The 16244-nt window shown below is 66.8% G+C and overlaps 2 protein-coding genes across 2 annotated transcripts; both read left to right on the forward strand.

Annotated features, from left to right (window-relative positions):
- Positions 1-4180: 4180 nt before the first annotated feature.
- CHLNCDRAFT_143173 (hypothetical protein) lies at positions 4181-7064 on the forward strand (the record flags this gene model as incomplete). Its single annotated transcript, XM_005849583.1, has 6 exons — positions 4181-4258; positions 4350-4799; positions 4924-6150; positions 6270-6473; positions 6594-6691; positions 6782-7064. The coding sequence occupies 6 exons, from the start codon at positions 4181-4183 to the stop codon at positions 7062-7064; spliced, it is 2340 nt and encodes a 779-aa protein (XP_005849645.1).
- Positions 7065-8098: 1034 nt separating this feature from the next.
- CHLNCDRAFT_6358 (hypothetical protein) lies at positions 8099-14594 on the forward strand (the record flags this gene model as incomplete). Its single annotated transcript, XM_005849584.1, has 19 exons — positions 8099-8215; positions 8481-8583; positions 8819-9003; positions 9246-9350; positions 9600-9790; positions 9975-10059; positions 10243-10359; positions 10559-10729; positions 10906-11044; positions 11261-11415; positions 11546-11624; positions 11755-11846; positions 11999-12128; positions 12335-12562; positions 12731-12855; positions 13040-13163; positions 13299-13468; positions 14268-14339; positions 14517-14594. Coding segments are annotated over 19 exons (2466 nt in total), but the record flags the coding sequence as incomplete, so codon positions are not given.
- Positions 14595-16244: the final 1650 nt, after the last annotated feature.

Genomic DNA, 16244 nt, shown 5'->3' on the forward strand with positions numbered 1-16244 from the left:
CATCCACCAACACCACCACCTACCACCACCACCACCGCCGCCACCCACCTGCTCGTTCATGAGGCGCAGCAGCGCAAAGGCGGCGGAGACGAGGCACGTCACATCAGACAGCCCCGGGGGAGGTATGTGCATGGAGGCGTTGCGGTTGTTGTAGACAAGGTGCGCCAGGAACCGGCGCAGGTAAGGCCCTCGGGGCGCCTGCCCCTGCGCGTCACCGCTGCCGGGCTCCAGCCACAGCTGCAGCAGCAAGTCGGCCTGGGCCGCCTCCACCTGGAGCCATCCAGGCAGGCAGGCGGGGGCAGGGTGGGTGTTGCGGCGCCGCACATGCGACAGAGGTAGCATCCTGCCAGCACGAGGGCGCAGCCGTGCACTGCAGTAACCCCCCAACCCCGCACGTTTGATGCCACCACCACAGCCGCAGCCAAACACCCCCCCCCAAACCCACCTGCTCCAGCCCCTCCGTCAGCTTCCCCAGGTCCTTTGCAAACAGGCTCTGGTCCTCGCGGCGGTTGCGCACCACGCCCGCCCCCTCCTCGCTCCATACCACCTTCAAGTTGCACAGCAGCTGCGGGTAGGGCAGGGGAAATGGAAGGGCACAGGGGTGGAACAGCAGGACGGTTGTGAGCAGCAGCATGTGTGCGCCAGGAGCGGGGTGCATGCTCTGGTGCAGCCCTGACGCACCAGCATCCATAAGCAAGCCCGCCCGGTGTGCCTGGTGCTGGGCCGGTGGTCCCTGACCAGCTGGGCACCCCCCCCTGCACACACCTCAGTAAGGTCGTCCTCGCTGGGCTGCCACACCGTCAGCAGCTGCTCCAGCTGGTGCTCCCACTGGTCACTGGCCAGCCAGGCTGCAGGGCAGGCGCGATACCGATGTGGGTGTGCTGGTGTGGGTGACAGAGGGCATGTTTATCGCTGGCTGTCGACAGGGTGCGGCGCAGCAAGTTGCGAGCGGCTCACCCACCTGCCCTGACGTCTGCGCAATCCAGCATGGCGCCCCAGAGGCGCAGCGCGCTCAGCGCGGCCGAAGCGGGCATGTCGACCAGGCTCCACACGCTGCCCCGCACCCGCCTGGCCAGCACCTGCAGGGAGAATAGCAAGCCGAGGAGCGGTGCTGCTTCGTCAGCCGTTGTGTGCCCAAAATGCCCTGCACGTGCACCCCAGAGCTGACGGAGGGGCACAGCTGCCATGTATGCTGACCTGGCAGCAAGTGGAAGCCAGGGCAGCAAGCTCCTCAGCCTCCAGCACCGCCGCCAGCAGATCCAGCAGCTGCTGCAGCTGCTGCCGGCCCAGCTCCTGGCAGTCGCCCACACCGTGAACCGCAGGCACGGCCGCCGGCTCGCCGCTGGCGCCGACGGTGGCCGCGGCGGTGCCGTAGAGCGCCCAGCCGCTGGCTGCCCACGCATCCTCTGCTGCACGCTCGCCGTCTCCGCCGCTGGCGCCGCCGCTGCCGCTGCTGCTGCCGCTGGCCAGCTCGCCGGCGGTTTCATCCAGCAAATCCACCAGTACCGTCTCCACTATGTACCGGTCCAGGCACAGCGGCCCCAGATACTGTGCCAGCACCGCGCCCAGCAGCACCCTGTCGTCCATGCGAATGGCAGGGCCGCCGCCGTCTGCCGCCAGAGACGGCGCAGAGGGCGCGAACGGCAGGCCTGCCACTGCAGCTCCCTTGCTGTTGCCTGCCTCCCCACCAGCAAGAGCAGCCAGCGCTGCTAGCACGTCGGCATCAGGCAGCAGCCGCCCTCCCACCGCCGGCCGTGGGGCGCTGGCGCCGGCAAGCAGATGCGCCTCCTCCTGCCACGCCTCTGCCGCTGCTGCCTGCTCCTGCTCCTCCTGCTTGCTGCCAGCCTCTGGCTCGGCGGCCGGAGCCCCCTCGCTTGCTGCTGCTGCTGCTGCTGCTGCTGGCGCCGGGGAGCTGATTTGAATGAGGCGAGACAGGCAGCCAGCCAGGTAACTGGCAGCCGCCACCTGGCGCTGCCGCGCCTCGCCTGCCGGCACCTGCTCATGCAGGTGCTCCAGGTGCGGCACGCCCAGCACCGGCTGCTGCTGAAGGGGCTGGTAGCCCTCTACCGGGTGCAGGAAAGGGCGCCCGCCAAAGTTGAGCTCGCACCGCTCTGCAGGACGGAGCCCAACGGACAAAGGGGATCAGGGGGTTGGCACGCGCATCAAGGGCGGCAAGCGCAAGGCTCGCAGCAAGCGCTTCAAACCGGCGTCCAAGGGTGCCTACTCTCTTCTTAAGCAGAAGACCAGCTAGCCCCCAGCCCCGTGGATGACAGGGGGCCCAACCAGTGCTACATAAACTCAGAACATCCCCACCCCGCGATAGCAACTCTCTCACCCCCCGGGCGGCACCTCACCTCCATAGCTGAGCGACACCCCACAGAAGTATGCCGCCCCTGGCATGCCGCGCCGCACGTCAGCAAAGGCCTCGCCCTGCGGCAGCCAGCCAGCAGTGGTTGTCCCGACAGCTCCGCCCCGCTTCCAGGCGCCCCCCACACAGCCACCCCCCTACATGCCATCAGCCTTTGACTGCACGGCCCCACTCCTCACCAGGTCTTTTCCGTTGCGCAGGTAGCGCATGGAGCCGGCGTCGAGGTCGATGCAGCAGCCGATGGTGTCGCCCGCCGCCCAGCGCTCACCGTAGGCCGCATTGGACACGTGCCACCGCATCTTGCGTCGCCCGTCATACGCATAGCTGCGTCATCCGGAGATGGGGAAAGGGGAGGAGAGAAAGGCAAAATGTGTAGAGCCTGCCACATGAGCGGGTGTTTGGGATTGGGGCAAGCAGCACGCTTTTGCCACGGCGAGGTGTGCATGCCACATGGACCCGCCTGCAAGCCACCCTGCGTGGCCTCACTGCCACAATACCTGTCCTGGTTGTCTCCCACCCCTTCCTCGCTGTTGAATCGAGCCTGCAGGGTCGTCCATCCCAGCTGCAGCAGGCAGCACAGGCAGCGAGAGGTGGAGCGCAGCCAGCATCCCTGAGCACCGAACAGCAAGACTGGCGGGTAGGGGCGGCGCGCCAGGCCTGGGCCAGCGGCAGGGCATGCCAGTGCAGCCCGGCCAAGGCAGTCACAGGCAACAGCCGCGGCATGAGGGCCGGCAGGCTGGTGTAACTAGTGGCTCCACCAACCCACCTGAATGATGCCTGCAGTCCCCAGCTGTGCCTCATACATCCACCGCCCCTTCCACACGCACACGCTGCTGCGCACGGTGCTGAAGTTGGTCCTGCAGGGGGCGGGGCCAGAGGCAAGGAGCAGGCCGCAGCAAGCCAGGAGGTTAGCCGTGAGGCCGGCCAACTGGTGCGTGGTGCCATCTGGACTGCCGTGCGTTTCGGCATGCCCCACCCACTCAGGCTGCCGATCCACCTCACCGGCTCATCACGTTGCAGCCCCGGATCTCACACGTGCCTCTGGCCTCCACCAGGGTCACCTCGTCTGGGCCCAGCCTCCCGCTGCTGATGCATGGGGCAGGTGCAGCAGCTGGCGGCGCGGCTGGCGCCAGCGGCGAGCCCGCGGGCGAGTCTGCCTCCAGCGGCGGCGGCTGCTCAGGCGAGGCACTGCCGCTGGAGCCACCACCTCCAGCTGCACTACCACCGCTGCTGCTGCCGCTAATTCCAGGAGCCGCCTCGCTGATGCCGCTCACGCTGGCTGGCTGCACGGCTGCCGCGGGCACCTCGGATGCCGCGCCTGCCACTGCTACCTCTGCCCTTGCAGCCTGCGCCTCTGGTGGCTGTGCGGCACCGCCAAGACCGGCTGCCACCTGCAGGGCCTGCTGCACATGCTGCTCCACGGCCTGGAAGTCTATCTGGCCACCACGCACAAGGGGCGGCAGCGGTGCCAAGAAACTGCCGCCGCCGCTGCCGCTACCACCATTGCCGCCCACCACATACTTCAGGGCCTCTTCCAGGCTGCTCTCCAGCCTGGCAACATTCAGCCGGTGCAGCTTGTGGTCCCTGGGAGGCGAGTCTTCGAGCAGGAGAGTGGCCAGCCCGGTGGGGCGGTCACCTCCAGTGTGTAGGCCCATGTATTCGGCTTGGAGGCTATCCAGCTCAGTGCAATGAATGGCGGTCTTATCGCTCTGGTCGTATAGTGTGTGCTGACAAGGATTGCTACCTGAGGATTGCTTTGGAAAACTTGCTTGGTGGCCCTGATTTCTCGTCCACCGCTGATAACGCGGCAAGATGTCGGCACCTAGGCAGCGAGAAGCCCAGCAGCAGCGCCTGGGGCTGTGGGACGCTGTCTTCAGCGGCGATGTGAAGGTAACCTGAGCTCCTGGCGCCACAGCGCGACGTGATGCCTGAAAGTGCGTTGCCTTTACCCCGGCCGACACGCCTACTGCGCTGTGTGCAGACCGCCGCCGCTGCGGTGGCGGCGCTGGCGGCGAGCCGAGCGGCACCGCCGGGCCCTTCCCACGTGGCTGCGCTGCTAGGCCTGGCTCAGCCAGGGAGTCCAACGGTCGTCTTGCTCCCCACCCTCACCCTGCTGTCACGGTGGGCCAGGCAGCAGAGCCTGCAGCCCGCCGCCGCACGTCAACCAGACTTGCTGCATGGCGCGGCAGCAGCAGCACAGGACTTGCTGGCCAACAGGCTGGCTGCAGCATCAGCAGAGCAGGCACGTGTGGCGGCGGCCTGCCTGCTGCTTCTGGGCAGCGTGGGACCAGCAGCGACAGAGGAGGGCGAGGCGGAGGCGCTGGCACATGCTGTGGGGGCCGCGCTGGTGGGTGGACGCCTGGTGAAGCCCGAGGCTGCGACAGCTGCCGATGCCATGGCTGCGGTGGGCAGCCTGCTGCCCTGCCTACTGGTGAGTGCTGGGCTTCCTGAACCCGCCAGTCACTTGCTGGACTGGCTGAATGTGTTGCGAGCGCTGTGGAATTTGTTCGCCTCAGCCCCAAGTGCGCCTGACGCACAGTATGCCCCTGCTGCAGGGCAAGCCTGCGGCGGCATGCCGGCTGCTGTCGGCGCTGCTGCAGTGGCTGGGTGACTGGGCGCCCGCTGAAACGGGCTGCCTGGCTGTGGACTGCCTGGCGCCAGCATATGGCATGATGCGAGGAGCAGCAACAGCAGTGCTGGGCCGCACCCAGCCAGCAGCGGCGGTCTCTGGGCTGCTGCGCCCGGCATACGCCGTCCTCAAGTCTGCGGCAACTGCTGTTGCGGACAACGCCGGCGGGCAGGTGCTACAGCAGCCCGTGGTGACACAGGCATCCGTGGCAACTTTGGCAGCCGGCGGCTTGGTCGAGGCTCTGCTGCGGTCGGCAGCTGGGTTTCCAGAGGCAGCAGCGCTAGCAGCCGAGGCGGAGGCGTGCATTGTGGAGACCTGCAGTGCGGCAGCAGCTGCTGAGTCGCTGGCAGAGTCAGCGCTGCTGCGGGATGCATGCTCGCTAGCCGCGGCCCAGCTGGTGGGTGCGGTACGGCGACCCGCGCTGCTGGCATCGCCGGGGATTGTGCGGTGCCAGGCGCAATCCCTGCTGCACAGCGCGCTCAGCCTGGCGCCACTGTGCCATGCGGCGGAGGTGCAGCTGCCACCCTCACAAGCCAGCCAGCTGGTGCAACGCCAGCTGGGCTGTGGGCTGGTGCAGCATGCAGGCGGCATGGCCAGTGGACTGTCAGCGCAGCTCGGGCAGATGGATGCCGGCATGTTGCAGTGGGTGGTGCAGCAGGTGCAGGCAGCTGCACGGCAGGCGCATCAGCACTACCGCGGGTACTCGCTGGTCCCGCCGCAGGGCTGGCTGGCAGCCATCGACGCCGCTGCTGTGCGGCTGCTGCTGGACAAGCTCTTCCTCACCTGCCTGGTACTGCTAGTAGCTGCGCTGGAGGCTGGGCCGGTGCCCAGTGCAGCCAATGCGGCACCGGCGGCCACTGCAGGCCGAGCACAGCGAGCGGGGGCTGCAGCGGTCGTGTTGGCAGACCTGCAGTTCTGCCGCCTCAGCTTCCCACCCCAATATGCCGTCCTGCTGAAGGCCGCCCTGGCCGAGCTGCCCGATAACCCGGCTGCTGCAGCCAGCCTGGCGGCCTGCCTTCCATGCTACGCTGAGCTGGCAGGACCATGCGCCACCCGTGGCAGACAGGCAGCCTGGCTGGTGGATGGTGCGGCAGCGGCCAAGGTTCAGTTCGTGATGAGCGTGCTGACCTCCTGCTGCCCCGTGCTTCCCCGGGTAAACAGCGGCCTGCGCCTGAGACCCTGTTTCTTGGCCTGTCGTTTACATTTCAGGGTGTTCAGGCTACACTGCAAGCCGTCAACGCTGCAGCCCCTGTGCCTCGCTGCTCCATGCAGAGCAAGCTGGAGGAGCGGCTCGCCCCTGTGGCCTTTTTGTACCTGCTGCATCCGCACCCCGCCACGGCCACCTCGGCGCACAACCTGCTCTGCGCGCTGCTGATGGCGGCTGCCGAGGAGCGGCGGCCTCCGCTGGCTGCCTACTATGTGCAGCGCAGCCTGGAGGGCTGCCCAGGCGCCACGCCGCTACCACAGCTGGCGCAAGTGGGTCCAGCTATTGCCTGGGCTTGCGCTACAGATTTCAGATGCCTACAAGGGTGGCCAGCCTTGGGTCCAATTGCAGCGCACAAGCTGAGCAGCCTTCCCTGCCTGCGCGGTGTGCAGGGGCTGGCCACTGTCATGGAGGCGCTGCCGGTGCGCAGCCCCGTGGCGCTGCTGTGCCTGCAGCAGGTGCTGGACAAGTGCTGGGAGCTGGCGGCATGGTGAGTCACAGGTGCTGTTGTGAACTGCCGGGTGGCCCTGCTGTGCTGTTGCGTTCAAACCAGGCCTACGTGCCTCGTGGCCGGCTGCAGGGGCGATCCCAGCGCGCCTGAGCTGGCAGCGATAGCGGCCCAGCAGCTGCTCATCATCGACCACCTGCTGCTGGATGAAGCGATGGCAGCCTTTGACCGCCTGCTGCACCCAGCTCGCAGCCTTGGAGCAACAGCTGGGACGACAGCGTCACCTCTGCCTTCTGCAGCACCAGCCGCTGCGGTGCTGCGGCGAGAGGTGCTGGCGGCTGTGCGACGCTCCGACGACTGCCTGCGCAAGCCGGTGCTGGCCAGCTGGCTGCTATCAGCAAGCGCCAATTTGTAGTGGCAGCTCATGTTTGTCAGGGGAACAGCTGCCAAGCATGGTGAGGTACATGTCTCGCCCAGGCGTGCATGCCTTTCTCTGTACTGCTGGAGATACTTCTCCTTTCTGCATAGTTTCAGAACAACCCATTGGGTGTCTTGGCCTGGGTGGGAGCAGGATGGTTGGCTACCGCCGCCTGTGGCCCGAGCCGGCGGAGGAGGAAAAGGAGGCTCAGGTGGGCGCTCTGCGGGGTGTTCATGGCGCGATTGTGTCATCTGTGGACCGCGTGGTAGGGCCCGGATGGCCCATAGGGCAATGTGGTAGGAATGGGAAATACAGGGCGCCCAGCTCCCGGCGCTGAGCGCGCTGTGCCGTCGCTGGACTCCTGAACACGGCGCGCAAGCTCCCTCGCGCATTCATCCCCATCCAATTGGCCTTCTGGCCTCCCACCCCTCCCTTCTAGCTCTGCTTGTGTGGGTTTGACCAACACCCACGCGGTTACCGTCCCGGTTGGCTGCGGGCTGTGTGCTGAGCGGACCGCTGCGTGGTTGTCGTGTCGCAGTTGGCGAAGATGGTCACCGGCAGCACAAGCGCGGACCTGGAGAGCGCGCCGACACTGACTTCAGCTGAGCATGGCGCCCAGCCGATCGGCCCCTTTGGCGTGGACCTGACCACGATTTCAGAGATTAATGAGGTGAGCGGGGCAATGACACAACTTGTGCCCGCACGACTCGCGCGACGCGCTAGCGGCCAGGTACTGAAAGCCCCTTCCTGCTCCTGCCGAGCAGCACAAGAACCTGGACAAATGGGAGGAGCTGGGCGGCCTGCCGGGCGTGGCAGCGGCGCTGCAGACCTCGCTGCATGACGGCGTGAATCCCGCCGCCACGGACGGCACCGATCTGGAGGCACGCAGGTATGTGCTGGCTGAACACGCCGTGACTGAAACCCAGCCGAGCTGTTGCTGTCAATGGTGCATCAGGGCTGACAGCAATTGCCCAGATCCCTCTACTTCATGCTCTGACCCGCCACGCCACCGCCGCCGCCGGGCCCTCTGCCGCAGGGCGGCCTTTGGCGCCAACAAGTTCAAGGCCATCCCACCCAAGAGCTTCTTCAGGCTATGGTTTGGCAACCTGAAGGATCCAACCCTGATCATGCTCATGGTGGCAGCGCTGGTGAGGCAGCCACCGCCGCGCAGCACACTCTTGTGCAGAACTGCGTTGGTGCCAGGCAGGGCCGCCGGCGGCTCCACTCCTGGCATCGAGGCAGCGGGCAACAGATGGATCGCCAGGCTGCTGTCTGCATTCATGGCTCAACCTGCAATGGCTCAGCCTTGGGCTTTGCCCCGGCAGCCAAGAGCCTACTGACCTGACGATGCGTCCCGTGGTGTGCCCCACCTCACCTCACCTCACCCCATCCCCATGCATCTCCGCGCAACAGATCTCCACCATCCTGGGCGCGGCGGTGCCCGAGGAGCGTGAGAACAGCGCGTGGACGGAGGGCGTGGCCATCTGGGTTGCCGTGCTGGTCGTCTCGCTAGTCGGTGGGTGGCCTCGCTGTGGCGCCCTCGCCCTGCTGGCTGCCAGCTGTGACAGACCCTGCCCCTGCGTGTGCAACCCCAAGGCCTTGCCTGGCGTCCTGCCAGTCCCCCTGGCCAGCCCTGGCTGCTCTAGCTTTTCAACGCGCCCCTGCCTTTCAAAGTTGGCACCCGTTCCACCGGACTCGCACCTACTGCACCCGCACACTCATCCATCTCCACCTGCCCACCACACCCGCAGGCGCCTTCAACGACTGGAACAAGGACCGCCAGTTCCAGAAGCTCAACGCCCAGAAGGACATCATCGAGGTGAAGGTGATGCGGGGCGGCAAGGAGCTGACCATCCCCAACCATGATGTGGTAGTGGGCGACGTCATGCTGCTGGACACGGGGGACAAGATCATCGCAGACGGGTTCACTATCGAGGTGGGCGGGGGGCGGTAGGGGCGGCGGCAGAGGGGGGGCAGGTGCAGGGCTCGGCAGAAGGGGCAGGGAGGGGCAGGGAGGGGGCGGGGAGCGGGGAAGGGAGCGGGCAGGGAGTGCCGTAGTTTCGAATGGAGGTGTGCTAGGGAGGGGAGGATGCAGCGTCGGCCCATGGCGGCCTGCCGGCCGGCCCTGCCGCCCCTTGCCCCTTGCCTGACCTGCTCTGGTGCCGCACCCTGCTGCAGGTGCACGGCCTGGTGGTGGACGAGGCGTCGCTGACAGGCGAGAGCGACCCGGTGAAGAAGGGCGCCGAGCTGGGGCAGGAGCCCTGGGTGCGGTCGGGCACGCAGGTGAGCAAGCCTGCTCAGCCTGGAGTAGGAAAACCGCCGCTGGCGCAGCCGAGCCCTGCTGTGGGAGCCAGCTGGGACCGCCAGCCCCTCATGTGCTGCTGAAGGGTCTGTGCGGCCCTGGGAATAGTTGGCCAGTGGCAGCATGCATTGCGCTCCCTCCGCCGCGGCCTGCCAGCGCGCATCCCCCAGGCACTGCTGGTGCTGCTGCTGTGCCCCTCCCCCTCCCCCTCCCCACGCTCCCCACCGCAGATCACCGAGGGCAGCGGCCGCATGCTGGTGCTTGCCGTGGGGGAGCAGAGCGAGTGGGGCCGCACCATGGCGCTGGTGGTGGGCGAGGTGGGCGAGACGCCGCTGCAGGAGAAGCTGGGCTGGCTGGCCACGGCCATTGGCAAGCTGGGCTTCATCGTGGCCGTCATCTGCTTCTTCGTGCTGCTCATCAGGTGGGGCTGGAAGGAGCGCGAGCCCGGTGTGCAGCCGCAGCCGTTGGCTGGCTGGCCCATTCCTCCAGCAGGCTGCGGCGGAGTGCCTGCTGACCGCGCTGGCCTGCATCACGGCGTGCCCCGTCATGCAGATGCATGCCTCTGTCACCTCCCCTGCCCCTGCCTGCCCCTGCCCGTCCCCCAGGTGGATCATCATCAACAAGGGCTTTCCCATGGACCAGTTCTCAGAGGGCCCACTCCAGTTCTTCATCTTTGCAGTCACCATCCTGGTGGGTAGGCGCTGCCCAGCCTTTTGCCCGCCCCCTCTCGCACTTGCCCCTCCCTCTATTCTGCGTCCTGCGGTAGCGGCCTGGTCCGCATGGCAGGAGATGCAGCCCAGCCGCGGGTGCTCAGGGCCGCCTGACGCACGCCGCGCGCCGACGCCGTCGCCCTGCTCCCGTGCTGCGTCGCAGGTGGTGGCTGTGCCGGAGGGCCTGCCCCTGGCAGTCACCATATCGCTGGCCTACTCGATGAAGAAGATGATGAAGGACAACAACTTTGTGAGGGTGCTGGCGGCGTGCGAGACCATGGTGGGTGGGGGAGGGAGGCAGGGGAGGACTTGGGAGGCAGCTGGGCCAGAGGCGGCGTGCAGCAAGGTGGTCGCACTGAGGTGTGCTGCTGGGCTGGTGCAAGGCCGGCGCAGAGAGAGGTTTGTGTGCATGCCAGGCAGGTAGGGGGCTTTACGCCGGCCACGGCGCTTGCGGTGCCTCCCCACCTCCCCGCCCGCAGGGCGGCGCCACCGCCATCTGCTCCGACAAGACCGGCACGCTGACCGAGAACCGCATGACGGTGGTCAAGGGCTACTTCTGCGGCCAGATGTATGCCGAGGTGCCGCCGCTGAGCGCGCTGCCCGCGGGCGCGAGGGAGGAGATTGTGACCAACGTGGCGCTCAACTCCAAGGTGGGCCCCTTGGCGGGCGGGCAGTGCTGGGGCAGGCAGGCCCGGGCTGGCCAACGTTATGTCCTGACCCGATGCATCAAGCTGTCAGGAGTGCGACCTGCTGCTGCTGAACCTGCCCTCGCTCGCATCGCCAACACACACTGCCACGCCACTCGCCCCTCCCACCTGCCCCCCAGGCCTTCCTCATGGTGGACGACTCCAACGGCAAGGTGGACTTCGTGGGGAACCGCACCGAGTGTGCGCTGCTGGTCATGGCGCGCAACTGGGGCCAGAACTACCGCGAGCTGAGAGACATCCACCACGACCAGACAGTGGGTGAGTGGAGGGGCAAGGGGCGGGGGACCAGGAGCGAGGCACCCAACATCCAAGTGTGGCATCTTGCCGCTTTCGAGCTGATTCATCGCAGGGTCCCTGCCTGGATGTCTTGCCCTGCCCAGCTGGCCCTCCATGGCCCTTCCCGCCCCCCTCCTGCTGACCAGGGCCCCACCCACCCGCACGCCACCCTTCCACCTCATCCACCCTTGCTTGCAGAGGTGTATGGCTTCTCCTCTGAGCGCAAGATGGCCAGCGTGCTGGTGCGGCGGCACGGCGCGCTGCGCCTGTACAACAAGGGCGCCGCGGAGATGGTGCTGTCGCGCTGCACCGCCATGGTCAACGCCGGCGGGGAGTCCCAGCCCATGACCGAGGTGGGGCGATGGCATGGTAGTGGTGGTGGCAGGGAGGTGGGGTGCTTGCGCTAGCTGATGCCGCATGCGGTGCGTGGGCCTTGCGCCTGCACTTCGAACCCCGCCTGCCCGCCGGCCGGCGCATGTGCAGGCTATGCGTGAGGAGCTGATGCGCACCGTGACCAGCATGGCCTCCACAGGCCTGCGCACGCTGTGCCTGGCATACACAGGTGGGGGCCAGGGGGCTGGAGGGGTGCTGGGGCTGAGGCGTGGCCGATGCCCCAGGCCCCACACCATGGCCAGCTTGGAACCGGGGCTGCAAGTGGTCCGCCATCCCTCCCTCCTCCGCCCCCACCGCAGACTTCCCCGAGAGCGACCCCTCCCGCCCCGCCGACTTCTTCGCCACGCCGCACGAGGAGAACCTGACCGCGCTGTGCATCGTGGGAATCAAGGTGGGGGCTGCGCGGTGCCATGGCAGCGGGCTTGGGCCTGCCAGCCTGTGATGCCAGGTCTGACGGCTGCAGCCGACCCGATGCATCCTTGTCGAGGCCACACATGGTGGGAGCTGAGCGGATGGCCTGCTGCCACCTGGCGCCGCCTGCAGGACCCGGTGCGCAAGGAGGTGCCAGACGCGGTGGCCACCTGCCAGCGCGCGGGCATCACCGTGCGCATGGTCACGGGCGACAACATCCACACCGCCGAGCACATCGCCCGCGAGTGCGGCATCCTCACCGGTGCGCCTGGCGCCCACCTGCCGAGATGGCCTGCTGCTGCTCTCTCCTCCCACCTCTGAGCAGCATGGAAGCCTGGTGGCAGGCATGCACATGGATGCCAAGATGTGCGCGTTTCCACACCGCGTTCCTGCCCCTTCCTCTCCACCTGCGACCTCCCGCCACTCCCCGCACTCACCCCTACCCGCCCCCGCCCGCCCCACACGCAGACGGCGGCCTGGCGCTGGAGGGCCCCGACTTCCGCGTGATGCCGGAGGAGGAGCTGTTGCCGCTGCTGCCGCGTCTGCAGGTGCTGGCCCGCTCCAGCCCGCGCGACAAGTACATCCTGGTGCAGACGCTGAAGAAGATGGGGGAGGTGGTGGCGGTGACGGGGGACGGCACCAACGACGCCCCCGCCCTCAAGGAGTCGGATGTGGGGCTGGCCATGGGCATCGCGGGTGGGTGGAGGGCCGCCGCGCAGGGCGCGGGCGCGAGTCGGCACGCCGTCGGTGGGCAGGCGGGGGCCTCGAGCAGAGGCCGAGTGCTCCTGAGCCCGGGGATGCCCGCTGCCCTCCCTCCTCCTGCCAACCTGATCTCACCCCCCACCCCCACCCCCCTTGTGGCAGGAACTGAGGTGGCCAAGGAGGCCGCCGACATTGTCATCATGGACGACAACTTCTCATCCATCGTCAAGGCGGTGCTGTGGGGGCGCTCCGTGTTCACCAACATCCGCAAGTTCCTGCAGTTCCAGGTGGGGTGGGTGTGGCGAGGGGTATGGGATGCCAGCAGTGGGGCACAGCGGCAGCTGGTGTAGAAGCAGGGACAGTTGCCTCTCAGTCTTGTGGGGATGGCTGGCCTGCTTCCTGTGGCCCAGGTGCTGGAGCCGCCATCGCACCAAGCCCCTACCCCTGGCCCCCCGCCCTCCTTATTCGCAGCTGACCATCAACCTGGTGGCGCTCATCGTGGCCTTTGTGGCGGCCATCACCAACGGCGAGACGCCGCTCAACGTGCTGCAGCTGCTGTGGGTGAACCTGATCATGGACTCGCTGGCCGCGCTGGGTGAGCTGGGCTGAGCTGGCGTCGCCTGCAGCCAGCGCCGGGTCCTGGCCGCCAGTTGTGACGTGCACTCAGCAGGCTGCCCACCTGCTGGCATGCCCCACCCCGACACACATGCACCCACTCGCCTTCCTGCAGCTCTGGCCACCGAGGACCCCACACCCGACCTGCTCGCCAAGAAGCCGCACGGGCGCGACGAGCCGCTGATCAGCAGGCACATGTGGCGCTTCATCCTGTCGCAGGGCTGCTACCAGGTTGGCAGGGGAATGCCATCACACCCCCGCCTGGCTTGTGCCTCATGCCTGATCGTTGCAAGCGTGCCTGTGGCACACTTCTTCCCACTCTGTGCCCTGTTTACCCTTTCGCAACGCAATGGCTGCCTGCTGAGCTGCCTGCCTGGCTGAGCTGCCTGCCATCCCGTCTGCTGTTCACCACCCTGCGCAGATCTTCTGGCTCTTCCTCATCTTCTACGGCATGCCCGCCCACCTGGACCGCTTTGCCATCCCCTCACAGTGCAACTTCTACTCCGCCAATGCGGTGCCCGGCTTCTGCTGCCCGCTGCCCATGAGCGAGGCCGGCACGCCGCAGTGCTACCAGCCCAACGGCGGCTACTGGTTCGCAAGTGAGGGCTGGGCACGGGAGGGCATTGCTCCGCTGGTCCAGTGGCATCATTGCTGCGGTGGCTGGCAGCCGCCCATGAAGGTTGTGCTGGCTGCTGACTCTGCTCCGAGCGTCAACTTGTGTGCCACCAACCACTGCCACCAATCGCTGCCTGCCCGCACTGCCTGGCTGCAGACGAGACGGTGCCGTCCTGCGGGCTGGAGGTGAGCGGCGGTTGCAAGCTCACCGAGCCCACGGTGGAGGCATTCTGCGGCGCCGGCTCCCCGGGCTGCGGCCGCTACACCCAGGTCAACGACTACTACCAGCAGGTTGGTATCGCAGGCCGGGCCCAGGTGGTGGTTGCGGCAGGGGGGAGGCCCGGGGCAGAGGCGAGCTTTTCTTCACACATCGCCCCATGCACCAGGCTGGCTGCTCGCCTCCAGCGCTGCCTTGCAACCCAGCCGCCCCGCGTCTCCCTCTCTCCTCCTGCCGCAGCTGAACTCTGAGTGGACTGACGCTGAGGAGAAGGCGAAGGAGGACATCAGCTCCATGGTGTTCAACACATTCATCTGGTGCCAGGTCAGCGCCGCGGTCGCGTCGCGTGCTGGTGTGCCTCCAGGCCCAGGACTCAGATCACCGCTTCCGCACACCAGATGGTGGCAGCCCTGCACTCCTTGAGGGCCCACCTGCTCAGCAGCCCCCTCACTCTGCCCCAGCCCAGTGCCGCTGCCCGTCCCCTGCCCCCCACCTGCCCAGATGTTCAACATGCTGAATGCTCGCAAGGTGGAGGACGAGATCAACGTCTTTGCCGGCCTCTTCCAGTCGCACATCTTCTGGGTAATCTGGGTCGTCATTGCAGGTTTCCAGGTGGGTGGGGAGCGCGTGTGTTGTGGATGGGCCAGCGGCGGGGCGCCCGCACATGCTCCGAATCCTGGGGGTGGAAGAACTGCCAGGCAACGCTCAACCCACAGCCTTTCTCTCGAGAACTGCGTGCCATGCTCTCTCCTGGGCCCCCTCCCCTGCCTTCCTCCCAGGTCATCATCATGTTCTTCCTGGGCGGCATCTTCAAGGTGGAGCACCTGTCGGGGCTGGAGTGGGGCATCTCCATCCTCATCGGCATCGGCTCCCTCCCCGTCAGCATGTTGTCCAAGGTCGTCACCAAGTGAGCGCTTTTGCCTTGTGCTTTCGCCATGACAGTGCACGCCTGCCTGCAATGCGTGCGTGCTGTGGCGGTACAGGGGTGCATGTGCAATGGTACTTGCATGACTTGTATGGGCTAGGAGTAGAATAGGCAAGGCAGATTAGCTAGCAACCCGGGAAGGCTGCACCAGGTCGCGGCCGCAGTGCAGCGCGAGGCAGGCAGACAGTAGGCAGGCACCGCTTGTGCTGTAGGCCAGCCTGCGCCAGCTGTGGTGCCCAACGTCTGCGCCTCCTGTGCATCCAGGCTGCTGCCGCAGCGGCCGGATAGGCCGGACAGGAATTTGACGCACGGCGTGGCGCTGGAGGCAGCTAATGGCTACGGCAGGCAGCAGGGGCGCGGCTGGCGCGCGTGGCTGCCGTGGGGCCGCAAGGCCATCGCCCCCGCAGCAGCACAGCTGGAGAGCACCGCACCGCTCACACACGGCACCGCCACAAAGAAGGAACTGGGCAGCGGCGGCGAGGGGCACGTCGCGGTGATCCGCATTGAAGATGCCAACTGGCAGCATCAGCAGAATGGCGGCATTGCACAGGGGGCCAATGGCCGCAGCTATTGAGCACCCGTGTGCAGCAGGGTGACAGCTGGCGCCTCTCAGCAGGTGGCCCAGCCAGCTGACAGCCTCCCAGCAGGCTGCTGAACCACTGCAGACGAGTGCACCTCTTCAGCAACAGCATTTCATTCCCAACTCTGTTTTTCTAAAAGTTTGCACCTACCGGCGTAGGGTCGGCGGGGCTGCTGACTTGCCTTCCCAGCCAACCCTCTCCTGCAGCTTCGACGCGAGAATGCTGCGGCGGCGCATGTCTGCCACCGTCTACGCTGCGGATGGGACCCCGGTCAGCGGCCGCACATCCAGCCGCTCTAGTGTGATTGGAGCTACGCAGCGGTCAGCACGCGCGCTGCCGCTGGTGCGCAAGCTGTGATCGGCAGGTTCTGAACCACAGTGGCCCAGCCTCCTGTCTGCCAGCGACGCCGTGATCAATCAATAAACTTGCAATTCACATTCTTTCGGTTCCCATGACATTTCACTGCTCCCACGGCTCCTTGTCAACAACAGGTATCAAAGCCGCCCGCTGCAAATGCGTCGGCAGCAACGAGTGACTTGTGTGTAACGTCTGCTGTGTGTTAGTAGGCGAGCAAGGAATTGGGGAGCAAGAGTGTCGGCGCGCCGTGGCGTCACTCGCCAGGCGGGCGGCGGGCGGGCGGCCAGGAAACAAACAGCCACCTAATGCGGGACTCTACCGCTCATTTTCGTTACTCCAACGCGTCTCATCACAGCAGCATTTCCC

The sequence above is a fragment of the Chlorella variabilis genome, assembly GCF_000147415.1.
Source record: "Chlorella variabilis unplaced genomic scaffold CHLNCscaffold_5, whole genome shotgun sequence".
Lineage (NCBI taxonomy): Eukaryota > Viridiplantae > Chlorophyta > Trebouxiophyceae > Chlorellales > Chlorellaceae > Chlorella > Chlorella variabilis.